Consider the following 15,976-nt stretch of genomic DNA (forward strand, 5'->3'; position numbering starts at 1 on the left):
GCAGTAGATCACGAAAATTAGAATCACGATGCATCATCATCACGATTATTTTGCACACCCCTAATAGTGATATACATTGCTACTTTTATGTTTTCTAATTAGTTCTCTTCTAAAGAAAGCTGGTCTAACTGGATTTCACTGACAGAGAGTAAAAGGGGCTGAAAAGCAATGCATGCTGCTCTTTTCAGTTAACTTTATTTCATTGTTACTCCTATATTTGATAAATACATTAAAGAAATCTATTGATTTAACATGACAAAAAGATAAAAAGGTGAAACTACTTTTGCAAGGCACTGATTTAGATAGGGAAAAAAAAACCTTCACTCATTGGCAAATGCAGACAAATTCTCTGGAAGGTTACTGGAAGTTTAAAGATGTAATCAGTGCAAACCTGTCTGTCTGACTCAGGGCTTGCCCTTTTCTTCCTTATTTCCTCATCTCAGTCATTCAGCGAGGCCTTGTTTCTGCTTAACTGACTTGCAGCCACACCTGGTAACTCTGTCGTGTTGTCAGCATTCCTGCGCTGTAAAATTGTCATGCCAAACCACCCTAGCCTGGAGCACAGCCAACAGATCGAGTGCAGGAGGGCGGGAGATGAAACCCTGCCAATCAAGAGCGGGGTCACTCGTTTGACGAGTTTGTGATGAAAGAAGGAAAGTGAGCCGCAGCTATTGCTAAACGAAACGGAGAAAAGCGTAATGCGCAGGACGTCCAAAAGATTGTGGCTTGGAAACTTCAACGCAGAGATGTTGACAGTTTATTGCCCGTATGGCTGACCAGAACATCCCCATTTCTCTAAACTCACAAGCCAGGGAAGAGAGTAGAAGTTTCCATTCGTCAGTCAGTCAGTCTCCCAGGCCCCTGTCTGTCTCCGTTGTAGGAAGATTACATGCAATACAATCTGTACAAGAATGTGCTGAGCTCAATCCATGATCACTGCTTGCAAACACGACGGTCCTCTGGTTCCTATTAAAGCTCATTGCTTCCATACTTCCGCTTCAGCCTAAAATAAAGATCCAAAACTGCCTGCAACTGAGTTCCAGCTCACTGGAATCAGAGGAGGGAAGGATTCAGTTTGATCTCTTCGTTTATAAAAACAGCCAATCATTTGGTGTCCTTTGACCAGGAAAAACATGCAAATTAACCCCATGAGGAGGGTGTGTTTGGTATAAGCAAACACTAATTATGGTCTGGTCAGACAGTGGGGCAGTCTGGGGCTACTGAATCTCCAACACATCTATTGTAGTGTCAACAGCAATGATTTAATCAGCTCATATGGTCCAGAAAGATCTCTATAACAGTTTATATATACAGTGAGCCTGCCACAAGGCTGAAGGGGCAGTATCTCCACATTTATCATAAACTATCAAAAGGAAGCTTTTTGCAGGCTTCACCTCTCCAGTTTGGAATCCATAGTTCTCAAACTGTGGTGCATGTAACACTAGTGGAACCTGAGCTGCCTGTGGAGGGTCTCAAATGAAATGTTAGCATCAGTAAAATCTATTGCTTTTGTAAAAAAACAGTAATAAGTTTGTTTATTTTCCATCACATTCATATTTGCTTCATTGTGTCTCTAGAGCAGGGCAGTGAGGAACCTTTTTAAGACTTTCCAGTAAGAACGGAAGTGATTTGATTGAAGGAATGCTTTGCTGTGTAAAAGCTTTAGTGGTGTCCAATGTTTTGAAACATTGGTTAATAATATCATAAAGATACAATAGCTGCATCAAACAAACACGGAAATGGTCTCATTTATGTAGAAAACTAAAGAACAGAAAGCTAATATTTTAACAATGCTTTGGGCCAAATTTACTTCTTTTTCTTAGTCCAGAAAAAACGTTTTGGGTCATCCTTTCTTTAAAATGTGTGCTTTATTTTGACCAACTTAATGAAGGAGTGCATTTAAGTTTACTTTAAAATAGGTGTTGCAGGACTGTTTTAGTATAAACAATATCATTAAAATGTAAGCACAAATATGCTAAGAAAATCCTATTAAGTTTTTACTCATTAGACTAAGTGTCAACTTTTACTTTTTTAATTTGTCAATTAAAATCTGCATTAACAACACTGTCTATGCTGATGAACTGAATAGGTACAATTTCTGGACAGTGGGCAACAAACAGCCTGCAGACACCATTTTTGACATTTAATCCAGTGAAATGCAACCTCATCAGACAAACTGAAGCACACAAACTAAAGTTTCATAAGCATGGCAGTAATGTTTTATTTTGTAGCCTGAGATACAAGAGACACCTTTGATTTTCCCCACTTAACTGTGTGGACTAAAAAAGTCCAAGTCCAATTGTGTGATTTCTTCAAATCTGTGAGTATAGGAGCACTTGAAAAACAGTTCAAAGCTTTTGGAATATAACAAGGGAGCTTCTTCAAACTCATCATATCATCTTTTTATTTTCCCCATATAAACTAAAGCAGGAGCGGATTGGCTGTAGGTTGGATGCACATTACCTCACCCACATGTTTGATTTACTGCAGATGTGGAGCAGAGTGAGAGAGCTTTTTTTCTTCTTCTCTGTAACGTCATAGAGGGCCCAACTTTGGGGCAACCACTGTGTTTACATAGTTTTACCTCCGTCTATCTTCCCCTCTTTTTCCCATCCACAGCGCCCCCACGCAACCCCACACACAATCTTTTGTCTGCCTCTGAAAGGGGGACTGTTTCACCTCTGTTCCATGGACTTTCACTGACCTGTTTTTCTTTCCCTTTTTATTACTCCATTCATCGCCCATTTGCGGCATCCCTCCCCCCAACACCACCCTCAGCCCTATATGACTAACATTTGCATTGCTCCGTCAGTCGAGCTGCACAAGTCATTTCTCTCAGAAACCCAGGGAGTGCGAGTCATTAAGACTCCAGTGGAAAATCAGACAAAGAATTATATATTTGTGTTGGAAACTGACAAGATTTAACGAGGAGCTAATTAAAATAAATCAATAGCACTGCGGCACGCTTGTGCTCCATCTCCTTATTCTTGGTCTGATCCTCTGCATCACTGAGATGGGGCACTGCAGTGTGAAGTGCAATGCTTGGCTACTGATGGTTTAAACTTTAAATAAGGTTTTAACTAGCACCAATAAATAAGTTAAAAAGAAACCCCTAAATCCGTCATTATAGTTTACATCAGATGGAAAGATAAACATAGCTGCTTCTATTTACCCTCCCCATCGAGAACCGTCTACCCTCTTCCCTCTGTCCAGAGAGGGCATGTCAGCTCTGGGCCCTGCAGTCCAGCGGCCTGACCCCTACAGGGCGGGCTGTGCGGCCCCAGCTGCTGACTGTCCGTCAAACACCTCCAGAAAAGTGTCGGGCAAGGAAGACCACGCTTGTTGCCCCTTTGATCCGGCAAGCAGCAGCTGCTGCTCCACACAGCAGCACTTTGTTTCTCTGTCTCCTCACCCTGCTCTGTCCTACGGCACAAAAACTCTCAATCCGGTTCAGAAGTGGAGGGTGAGAAAGCAAAGGAAAGTGGGGGTTATGATAGGGAGGGAGTTAAAAAAAAAATAGAAAAGAAAAAACATTTTTTTCCTTCACAACAGCATCAACAAGCTCTGACAATGTCGGTAGGGTTTTTTTCTCGGCCTCGACACAGCTCTCAGGCATCTTCTGCCTGACGCTTTACCCTCCATTTTCCTTTAGAGATATGATAGTTATTGTTTAAATCAGCCAAGGTGAATAGAGTGGACTGAGGCCAAGTCTACCCCAGGCGTCAACACACCTGTATAAAGGAGGCCTTATTGTAGCAACCAAGCATGGCTAACCTGCCCTAGCTGTTTTTTTTCTTAAGTAAGAAAGAAGTCTAGCCTTGCATCTTTTTTTCTCTTGTTATCAGCCAGAGTCTTAGTAATTTCTCATATTAACCTGTTTGTCTTTAGAGGTTGATAGCTATGCACAGGTGTACCTTCTGCATGCTGACCTGATCCTCAAACCTTTGTTTTTAAACTGCTGTTTTCCTCATTTCTTGATCAATATGTTCTCTAACATAGCGCTGAAGCCTTCAAATGGTCCCACTGAAATTTATCTTGGTGCTATCATAGGAAAAGAAACTTAATGACAACACACACCAAACTTATTGGATTATGGTTGTAACATTACAAAATTTTAAAATTATTGAGGGGTCTGGACATTTTTCACAGGGTAAAGTAGATAAGAGGGTTGAGGACTTACTGTATATATAAAACGTACAGTACAATATAATACAACAAAAATGTTTATATGCGCAGAAACATACTTTCCACCTAAATTGGATTTACAAACAGCTCTGTAGTTTTTTTGTTTTTTTTTAAATGGCTGTGCCAATATCAGCTCCCTGTCAATGGAGTTTGACAGAGACCATCAGCGCTGGGAGCTAAGACTCACTTCTCATAAACCAGTTTCTCACCTCATGACAGGATGAGGGCTTCCTGCCTTCATGCTGCTCCAGAAAAGAATTACTCACAAACTGGCTCTCGTTCACACACACACACACAGACTGCAGTGGAGAGACTATCATTACACCAACCTATCCATCAGTGTTCTTCAGATAAGTGGGTGTTCTTACAAGAACACCTTACTTTCTCAGTTTTGAAGTGTGCCCACATTTTCCACCCTTTCCCCCCACAGTGCCACCTTTGTACGCCTCTGTGGGGAGAGCAGTTATAATCTCCGTTTTCAGCCACTTTTTCCTGCTATCATCCAAATGTGTGGCTTTTTTAAGCCTCTCCATCTCTCTTGCATTATCTTTCCATCTCTTATTTCCTTCACCCCTCTCTTTGTCTCCTGCTCTGTCATCTTATGCTCTCTTTTATTCTCAACCTCTTTTCCCTCCCGGTGCCTGGTAATCGAGTGAGAGATTCAGTGACTGTGTGACTCCCCTTATTGTCAGATATCAAACAGGGTGGCTTTGTGGATTACCAGGGGAGGCAGATAATGACATGATAGAGGCGTGATATTTCAAACAAAATTGAGTGTCAATTGCCTGCTTCGTCTAGGCAACACAAGTGTCTGCATTTCAGCAGCCAGGCAGGAAATAAGGCCAATCTCTTTCTTTTTGGTACACATCAAACATCTCTCTCTCTCCCTCCTTTATGACTAAAACGGTTTCATTTTAAAGTGAAGGAAAGTCCTGCCCAAAGCAACACTTATACCCTTATGTGGAATAAATACAATTTAGATAAACAACTGTTTATTTTTCCTATATTTAAAAGTGAATAACAAATGTTAGAGCTGAACTAGTTTCAGGTAAGATCTGCTTCTATATTTTTAGCTCCATCGCTTATTAAAAGTTTGCCTGCGCACACTAAGTCCTCCATTGCATACACTCACATACTGCATACACATGTTTGGATTTGCACATGTTTGCAAAGGGAATGTCAACTCAGTTTTCCTGTCTTCCCAGCAATGAAGTGATTTCCATCATGCCCATTTCAAAGATGCGTCGGGGCGTCTGAATTCACCTATTTGTGACCACAAGCTTCATCACTTAAATGCAGGCAGCTTGCCTCTGACTTCCCATACTGAATAATTAATAAGAGTTTCAGTTGCACATAACTGCCCTGACATACATACGCTTCAGCAGACACACACACACACACAGAAGTGGTGGGGCAATCAGAAGTGGAGTTTAGGGCTAAAAAGCTCAGCAGCAGGGTAGTGATATAAATAGCAGTTGTTTGTGGAGGGGACTGCTGGCAGAAGCGGCGGTGACACTGTGGAGCAGACCACAGGGACTGTGATGTGCCTGGTGGCCTGAAGCAAGCCCTCTGCCTCTCAGATCAGCTCTACCACAGGCTGTGTGCAGCTTTGACCGGCCCGCCTCACATGTGACAGCCTTAAACAAATACAACAAAGGCACAGTCAGTTCAGCCTTCACTGTGGTGTATGGCCCTTGAATTTCAGTCTCTGAACTGTCATGTGTGATTCTCTAGTAACATCCTCAAAATACAGAAGTTGGGGAAAAAATGGTGAAAGAAATAAGGAATAGAAATCAGCATCTAACATTGTTTTTGACAACTTTTTTTTTGTCAAATCCCCTTTTTATACGACCCATGTGAATGCAGAGGGGAGCCTACCAGTCTCTCTTTTTGGAGCAAGAACTAAAAGATTAGAACCTCAAAACGTACAAGGGGATAGAGTTAGCACCACATGCTAACAGGGATTCTCAGTTTATACATCTCAGTATGGATGAGAAGTGTATATTGTATATGAATGCATATGGAATAAGGTAATTGAATCCCCCTACTATTTCTCCACTCCCTGCATTTTGTTATGCATTCCTGGTATTGCTAATTCCTACAGTAACTCCCTACAAACATGCACTTTTTAAAAAGCATGCATGGCTTACTTTTGTTTTTATCCAGAATACATTCGGATAAACGAAACGGAGAAAGACTTAGACCCAATTCTGTCAATTGTGCTTTAGATTTACTTAAATTCAAGTTAAGTTATGCACTATAAATTATATTACAAATAAATGAACAATTGGTAGCATCACATCGTATTTAGGGGTATCAGTGTCATATTCTTACAACTCCTGTTCTCCTTTGTATTCTATTTAGCTTTTTAATTTGATTCTAAGAGGCAAAATCTTTTGCCAATGCCTCCTATTTGCGGACTATAACCAATGGGTTCCTAAAATAACAAATACCTCATCTATAGCAGGTCCAAACAACTTGAACAAATGACTACATTGATTTATAGAGTCTTCCATAATAGTCTTATTGGCCTACACTTCAAAGCCACAGAGGGCACTAGAGCCAGAAATCACACACACACACATACACACCAGGTAATAATAATACACTATAGTGTTGTTAAAGATGTGATTACAACTCTTTCCCTTTTTATATCCCAAAACACTCACTTTCACTGAAAGGAGTAGGGTCAAGGTAGCTGGGGGTTCTTTGAAATGTGACAGCACATAAACAAAGCAAAGACAAAACATGGCGTGGCTGAATCAACTGGTGTGAAAGAGGGAAGATGACGTGTTCAAGGAGGAGGTTAAGAAAAACAGAAGAGTGAAAGAATAAGCATGCCTGGACAGAGAGGAAATACCTCATTGAGGTTCACAGAGTTTAAAAAGCTCAGGTAAAAGAAGGAACTCCTGTCCTTTTCTGTTCCAACACATGAACATACACAGAGACCCCTGAGGCCATTCTGTTCTACCTGGTCACCTTTATCCCTCATAGTCTCTCCAACCCCACCCTCCTCCACATACGCAGCATCCTGGCATCCTATTCACAGCACTGCAGAGGCACAGCAGTGGCGGCCTTTGGATAACACGCACATCCTCCGGCTATCGCACTCAGCAGATAAAACTAATTATTCCAAATCTATTCTGTCAGGTTGTCTGATCCTCTGGGGCTTTGGTGTAATTTCTTCATTCACTCTTTGTCAAAGGTCCTCTCTTGGTCATAAAGCGCAAAATGACCAGGAACCTGTGCAGGCTCACCTCAAAAGTAAAACAAAGCTACAAGACATAAAGACATGTTCACAGCAGCTAAAATGCTCAACTTTCTCTGTGAATAAGGCCCTTACTAACTGCCCTGATTATTGCTTAAAATCAGACATCACTGTTTTGACATGACCAAGGATATTTTATCCAATCAGTCGATGAAACATACATGAGCTCGGCCAGATTGCAATAACAACACTCTTCTGTGTAGAAGTAGATACTGTATGCAGAAAACTTAAAGCTAGATACAACCATCATCAGTCAAATGTTTAGAAACAGAGTCAGAGGTAGCACAATAGTTGGAAGTAGATGTTTGGAAGAAAACAATTTACTTCTGAGACATTCTGCTTATTTATTAAGGCTTCTATAACAGAGACCTAGACTTCCATGGTGAGAAATTGTTTCATTCATAAACAAAAAATCTGTCATTATAGTTTAAAGATTTGCTAAAGTTAATGTATTTTCAAAAGTTTTTGATCTGAAATTTACACAAATCCAGAATTTCCCCATTGTGGGAAAAATAAAGTGATTTTCTATTCTATTTTATTCTACAAACTGATGGTGTATTTCTACCTAAAATTACTTCAGCAATCAAACACATCACAAAAGCCTAAAGCACACCTTTAAATGTGAACTAGGAGCGATGAAAAGCAGATATTCATATGTTTCGTCCTTTTTTGGTGTCTGCCATTGGTTCTACGGTAAAGTTTAGCTCTAAATAATGATAAGAAACATGAGGCTTTCTAACTGTACACCCTGAAAACCATTCATACAGATGAGCTCTAAAGGCAAATGGAAGCTCATAAAAAGGGATTCGACTCTATAGACTTTGCATTTTATCTTTCAGCAGTTTGCCCCTTTATGAGCCAAGGACCTCTACAGTGGGATGTATTGGGGGTGGGATGGCAGAGACACGACAAGGATGACAGTAAGGATGTAAAGGAGGTAGAATAAGAATGAGGCACAGGTTGAGGGAATGAGATAGAGGAGTGGCAGGGTCACAAATCTTGCTGCTATTCCAGTACGTGACATCTTCGCTCGTTTGCGGCTGCTCATTAACAAACAATACTGCTGTGAAATTGGTTTAATGACAAAGTAATAAAATTGCTATTCTGCTCACAGATGGCCTGAGGCACAGGGAGATTCTAGCAGGCTTACTGTGGCTGCCCGTCTGCATTAAGCTGCTTGTTCATGAAAATAGAATCCCAACACTTGACTTCTCACAACCACTGACTTTTTTTTTTTTCCTTTTTAAGTTTTTTTTTTCCTCGTCTTACAAATGAAATAAATTAACCTACTTTCCTTCCTTGTATTCTCTTTGAATCCTCCCTCTCCCACACTCTCACCCTCTTGCTCTCCTTGCTCTCTCTAGTGTATTCTCTCAATCTTTCTCTGGTTCTCACCCCTGGTTCAGAAATTACCATCCTAAAATAAAAAAAATAAATAAATAAAAAAAGAGAACTGCCCACGCAAAGCAGCCTGACTTCATCTCAAACGTAGAGCCCTGGTTATTAAACGACCCACCAATAAAACCAAGCCATTGAGGAATAAAAGAGCCAAAGGAGCAAAGGAGTACAAAGACCTCCCTCCTCCCATCTCTCTCCATCTCTTTCGCTCTCTAATGCTTTCTCTGTAATGCGTCTTTTAGCGCTTCGCCTCTCTGTCTTGCCTCGTCTGGCTTCGTTCTGCTTGCATGCCGTCTTAGCTGGGAGAATTCCACAGCCTTGGAGAGTCTATGTAATGGGAAAACAAGTAAAAAGGCATTAATTTTTTCTTTCCCTTCCTTGTGCATGATCGCCCAACATGGCCAGCGTTATTAAATCCACCACCTGTTTTTCATAATCGCACACTCACACAGAGGTGGGCAGCGGGCTCTCTCCACAGCCTCGGTGGGTGTCCATGCCACAGTATGACCCAATGTGCCCCCAGTGCCTGATAAAGTGGGAGTGGGCTCTGTTAATTACACTGAAAATTTTTAACAGGGCTCCCGCACTCACACACAACACATGCTGTACACTTGGAGCAGACGTAAACACGGTGGCACACATTAGCATCAGCTGTTTAATGCTCCCATGGCTTACCCTGTGAGTAAAGCATGTGTCTGGATTCTGCTGTGAGCAGCTATTTGGATCTGTGACAAACCTCTGAAAATCAAAATGAAACCCGGTGCGTCGGGGAGTCTGCTTCATATTGACGGTGCCAATAATGAGAATATGTGTTTCGAAACGAGTTTCTTCATCCAAAACTGATAAAATGGGATTATTATTATGGCATCAAGGAGGCAGCCAGATCAAATGAACTTAGTGGGCTGAGGGTGTTAGTAGGGGGGCTTGCACTTGGGATCTGACAACAGAGTCAATTCTGCTAATTAACTGCCAATTAGCGGTCCCTAAATGAGAGGGATCATAAAGCCTATGTTGGCAGCGTCTTGATAGTCTCTCCTTTTAGTTAGATGCACATATACACTCACTCTAGCACAACAGCGCAGCTCAAAGATTCACAAACACACACACATCCTAAACCTCTCCACACTCCGGCTGTATATTTAGAAGGTCTGGGGTACGAGAGGGCTGCTTCTGAGAGTCCCAGTTGACTGCCAAATAAAGCCATGACATTTTCATCTGGGTCAAAGTTAGAGAGATAACCAGCAAATTCCCTTAACTAGCCACCAGTGTGGCAGAAAAAATTATGAAAATCTATGGCAGACATGTGGAGAGCGAAGAGGCAGGGGTGGGGGGGTAAGGGTGGGGGGGACCTTAAAAGCCTGGAAGTGTGTGATTCATGAGGCTTAAATACTTGAAAGAATGTGGAGAAAAAAAGGCCGCTAGGCCAATTTCACAACTTTGTTACATTTGGAAAATATTAGTTATTGTTAATTTGCATTTCATAACGCATTTGTCTGCCAAGCCAGAGAATCATAAAAATATCATAAAAAAATCATAAAAGCAAGTGTTCCTAAGTGTCTCATTGGGCATTAAATGGGGGTGGAAAATACCTTTCTGGTGGAGGAATGCTTTCTCTTTTTCTGTGTTGTTCTCACATGATCCAAACAAATGTGTTTTATCATTAAAATTCCGCTTGTAAACCTAAACAAAGCTACGAACCTCTGGGGATATAAGTGAAAAACTATAAAAGGGTCCTTGTTTGTTAAGTAGGGATTAAAACGGAAGATCTGAGCACTGATGGAGCACAGCAGTGAGGGGAGCTAAAGAGTTTAGAGATATTAGAGCAGTTTATGTTTGCACAATCTGAGAAAAAAATCAGATGTTGACATAAATAGGCTAATTTCTGAAAGCCAGATGATACAGGGATGCATTTGATATTAAACTAAGATTTCTATGTATATTTTAAAAATCTCTAACGAAGCAAAGTTCCTAATTGCTGGTCTACTATTAGTGATTTTTTTTTGTCGATGATAGAGATGAATTTATGCAAAAATGACCTTGTTAATGACCTTTTATGTGTCCAATTTTTGCAAACCTGGACTCAAAGCTTTGCAAATGTGATGAATCTCATTAATCTGGACTTTCTCTAACATTACAGTGTTTTTCAGTTGGAGATAGTATCAGAAAGTTAGGTTTATAAATGTTTTGCTGTTCAAGCCAAAGCTCCAAACATGAAATTTTACTCCACACATCATTAACAAAAAATTTATTTTCAAATCATCTTGAGACGATTTATAAAAACTGACAAACCAAATTACTTTTATAACACTTTAGAAAACTGCTGCACATAAAAAAGTTGTCAGCAGGAGATAAATGTTAATTTATTAAGTATGTGTCAAGTCATGTATATTTAAAATAATAAATATAGGGCAAAGCATATTTTAGATTACCTGTTGTCACAACATTCTAAAAGCTTTCCTAACCAAGTTATCTCAGTGTTGGAGCAGCATATTGAAGCTGCCCTGGGGGCACTTTTAACTTGACTGAGTTTTCAGTTTAGCGAAGTCTTTTAGTGGTTACTAAGCTTCTCGCCACAGTGAAATAACTTATAACCTTGACTATATGTTGCTAACTATAGACATGGTGACAGCACCAAAAAACATTAGAGTAAGATTTCTTTTTGGTTTTTAGTTATATTTCCACATAAGATCCAAAGGAGCTACATTGTTGTTGTTTATTAAACCCAAGTTTGGGAACCACTGAAATATTGGAGTAAAACTTGGAATCCATTAATGCCTTTTCCTAAATAGGTCATATTAATATCAGGTTTAAAATATGTTTACAGGGACATTCCTCATAATTTCCAGCCAATATCTCCTTTTAAATCTTATCTTTCTTGTTTTTTCTAATCACCTTTTTTAGCAGCCAGCAACTAGGAGCAGTCTTTGAAGTACATGTTAGTCAGGTAATATGATGTTGTTAAGGCGGAGCTTCTGCTCATAGATGTTTATTCTTTCAATGAAATAACAATCAGTGCACCATGGCCTACCCTGAATGGCTGCAGAGATTTAGCCTATTTCATCTCCTCAATGGGCACAGGCAGCTTGGCGCCGTCGTCTGGCGGATATCCTTCCCTTATCATGTGACCTGTGCTCTGACAAGGGCCAAAGGTTGGCTGCGATCCGCCCCTATGTCTTAATAACTCACTCATTGTATTGCTTTCTGCCGCTAATTAGAGCCTCTCCCCAGTGCATGTATGTGTGTGTGTTTGTGTCTGTGCATGTAGTCTCCCCCTTGGCTGTGGAGAGGAGGCACAGAAGTAAAAATAGAGTGTGGCTTACTGCCCTCTTTATTGTTATTAGTGCTCCAGTGGCACAGCAGTCAGTCATCACAGATGCCAAGAAATGACATATTCGTTCTCTGACTTGCTCTGCCTCTCCCTCTGCCACAAAAACGACTGCCTGTGAGATGAGGGAGTAAGGACAGGATGATTTCCTTCCCTTTTTTTAAAGATGTTGTTTCTCTCAGTCATCTGTCATAACCGTCATTTCTCAGACTCATGAAACAGCCCCCCCCAAATATGTGTGCCGCCTTGCCTTGGCATTGCTGCTGAGGTAAATAATGGCAGGGTCGTTGGTTTTGTAGGTTTATGGAAGTGAGTGAGGGCCCATCGTGCTGGGTCTGACACTGTGACATGAAAGGAATCGGTCAGGCTCCATTTAGCACAGACTGATAGCAGGACACCAGGAGCTGCTGAGACAGGCAAATACGAGGCCAGATACTGTAAACTGTAAACGCATCAGCGTGCAGACACGGGTGCAATGAAAGACACAGCCTTCACCTTTTCCAGACCATGCCTCAAATATGTCTTAGATGTACAACCAGCAGGAAAAAATTGTTTAACTAATGGGGTACAGACATGTGCATGAACAATTGCTTCCTGTTGTAATGTGTATAGCCTGCACAAACAATCTTTTGGAACTATTAACAGAATAATCAAGCCCTCCTCCTCATCTGCTCAGCACCAGCAAGGCACGATTGTGGACTTTAACCTCTTCCTTTGCTCTTGATTAACGTTGAACAGCTAATGGGGTGTGGGCTACAAGCAGGTGAGGCTGTTAGCTAATGATATGCACTAGATACTGAAGCAGGTGGAGCGTGTCGGCAGAACTAACACAAAAGACTTTAAACCATCTGGGTTTTGTTTTCCGAGTGTACAGGTGAGCGGCAGGTTAACGTACAGGGAGGGTACGGGTTCAGAGAGGTTTGACGGGGCAAAAGGGGGAAAAAAGCAAGATGCACTGTCCATTGAGTATCAAACAGTGCGCCGTTGTGCCCTCGCCGGGCTGTGATTGTGCCGGAGGACAAAGCCCTGATTCAGCACATCCTTTCCCCAAGGGAGAACTCTGGTAACCGAAGACGGCGGCCATCCCCTCCCATACGCCGCCCCCACTCATCCTCTCCTTCTATCTCTCCCTTCGTCTGTTTCTGTCTCCCTAGGCCCCTCTTTGGCCGGTAACGTCACAGAAGCCGTGCATCAAAGGGAACTGCAGAACAATGTGAGGGCCAGCCAAGAATTTGGAAAGCTGCTCTTTTTCTTTTTATCAGCTCTTTTTATAACTCAGAAAAACTCCAGTTCATCCCCATATGGGCCATATGAGGAATGAGTAAAACCAGAAATAAATCAGCATAGAACAATGTAACTTACTAGTATGGAAAGTGAGACATGGAAAACTCCATCTGCCCACCTCTCCTTCCCTGTAACACATCCCTTAATCTGGACGTGTCCTGTGCTGACAACTAAGAGTGCAGCACTGATAGCATGTAGACTAAATTTCTTTTCTTCTTTAATGTCTCACTTAGTTGGTAAATGTAATTGATAATGTAATTCAATGTCAGCTCTACAGTTGTATACATTAATGTATGAATAATTCTACAATTTATTATATGCATATAAACATACAACACCTTGCAACAACTGCAACTGGTAAAAACAAAAAAAACAAAACAAACATATGAGTTACTGTAACATTTAATTTCCCTTTGGGAGTCTTTTTGAATTGAAAACTATTCATTTGTCATGTTATAAAGTTGCGCTATTATGTATTTCATTTGAATTTTATGTGATAAAGCAGTTCTAAGTAGTGCATTATACATTTTAGTCTCTATATCTACTAAGCTGATAGAAAATATTTGAAAAAAAAACATCTTCTAATTATTGTCGCAGCAGAAGGGCATTCTACCCCATTCCAACCAAGGTGGTCAGTAAAACTTAAAGAGATTAACTTAAATTAAAGTAAAAAGACTTTAAACACAACAGTTAAACCTTCCAGTCCAAATATACTCTAGTTTGTGCTGATCTATGACATGTACAAAGTGGATTGCCATTATGTGACAACGTATAAAAAAGGGTGTGCATACTTTTTAAGGCTGAAAAAGATGTGTTTGGATAAAATGAGTATGATGCCTAAATTTCATAACTGAAGAAATGACAGGGACTCCACCTATATCTATCTGACTCTCTATCTGTCCCTCTGTCTCTTCTCCTCCCAGTCTAGCCTAGTATTTCTGCATTAATCACCATGACATAGGCAAGGCAACTCAATTTTCTGCTCCTGTAGGTAAGGTGCACAACGTGGCATTAGGCATGAAACAGGCAAGCGGGGGCTAATCTTTGGTTACTGGTGTAATTGAAATGCTATCCACACTGTAGGGTGCATTAAAGTCTGATAACAACAGTTCCTGTGGCCAATTTAAGGAGCTTGACTTCCCCTGGCTATAAGGGAATAAAGCAAAAAGGTGTGTATGAGAGACAGAGCCATTTTGGGTCGGAGGGGGTAGGAAGACGAAGGGAGGCGTAGGGAGAGGTGGGGTGGTGGCTGATAGATAAGGCTGACAAACCCAGCTAATTCTGCAGAAATGTTTCTCATTGTGATACGGTAGTGATGAGGGGGGGTAAAATGAATCACAGAACCAAAAAATCAATTGACCCTCGGGTGGCTTGTCAGGCTGTGAGGCTGATAAACCTAAAAGCTTCGTTAATGTCGGCCTGCCTGTATCCAACAGATAGAGCACTTTGTAAATGAACCCGCTTTGATAAATATATTAAGGAAAGCTGTGAATAAAAGGCACAGACTTGTCATTTGTAAATAGAACCCCCGCTACATGGAATTAGAATGATAAAATGGGGTTCCATATAATTAAGTTTGTGTAAGACCTGAAATCCGTGCAAATACCTTCCTGGAATTTTGAAAGGAGGCTGTCAGTTCAATTAATCTGAACATCAGCCTGAGAATGTACTGAACAAAATTAAGCCCCAGATAAAACCTGGGCTAGTATTTTGATAAGTAATTCCTGTATCATTTCTTTGCTTCTGTGATCATTTTATTTAATCCACCACCCCCAGTTATGTGCTAAGCCATCTACAAAGACCCTGCTGGCCAGGCCACCAAAACCTTAATCCACCGTATAGCTCGTGTAAAATGGGGAGGGGGTGGAAGGCAGTTTTGCCTGTTGTGGGGCATTGGTGGCAGTCCTAGGTATGGTTATTTTTTTAGGGGATGAAGGGGCGGGGTAGGTATGGGAGCTGAATGGACAGCTTATGATCTCTGCTGCTTTCAGTATATCACAGAATACATATGCATCAAACTGTAAGTATCACAGCCTCAGCTGCATGACACTGGACCGATAACTACAACATCGCAGTAGCTCAAACACAATAAGGCTACAAAGGCTGTCTCTGTCTGTGAGTGTGTATCTATGATGGGGAGGGATGTACATAAACGGTTTTCACACTTTAGGAGCATTACCCGTCATGGCTGGTGGGTAGACGTGGAGGCAAATGCTTTTGAAAATAAAAGGCAGAACGATGCTGGTGGTGGAGATAGGGAGAGCAGAAATCTTGACTCACCAGTTGTTTACTTGTAAGATGGTGAGCCCCGTGTCTTGGGCTAGCTGTTTCTTCTGCTCTTCAGAGGGGTATGGATGCTGCAGTAGACAGAGGAAATACAAACACTCATGAGCTACTTTGAAATAACGATTAACAAGAATATTTATTTTATAAATATTCAGGAACAAGCCCCGATGTATTTAATTAGACTTTTATGTAATAGACCAAAACAAAGTGGTGCATAATAGCGAAGTGGA

At 41.1% G+C, this 15,976-nt stretch overlaps 1 protein-coding gene across 8 annotated transcripts in view; it reads right to left on the reverse strand.

Annotated features, from left to right (window-relative positions):
- The window catches only part of meis2 (Meis homeobox 2), a 90,549-nt gene that overhangs the window by 14,805 nt on the left and 59,768 nt on the right, over window positions 1-15,976 (reverse strand). For all 8 annotated transcript variants that reach the window (XM_015390160.1, XM_015390182.1, XM_015390149.1 and 5 more), the window contains exon 9: window positions 15,741-15,817. In XM_015390160.1, the coding sequence (XP_015245646.1) occupies window positions 15,741-15,817 (77 nt within the window). The remainder of the gene's footprint in view (window positions 1-15,740; window positions 15,818-15,976) is intronic.

Source organism: Cyprinodon variegatus, unplaced genomic scaffold (genome assembly GCF_000732505.1).
Source record: "Cyprinodon variegatus isolate N-32 unplaced genomic scaffold, C_variegatus-1.0 Scaffold21, whole genome shotgun sequence".
In the NCBI taxonomy this organism is placed as follows: Eukaryota; Metazoa; Chordata; class Actinopteri; order Cyprinodontiformes; family Cyprinodontidae; genus Cyprinodon; species Cyprinodon variegatus.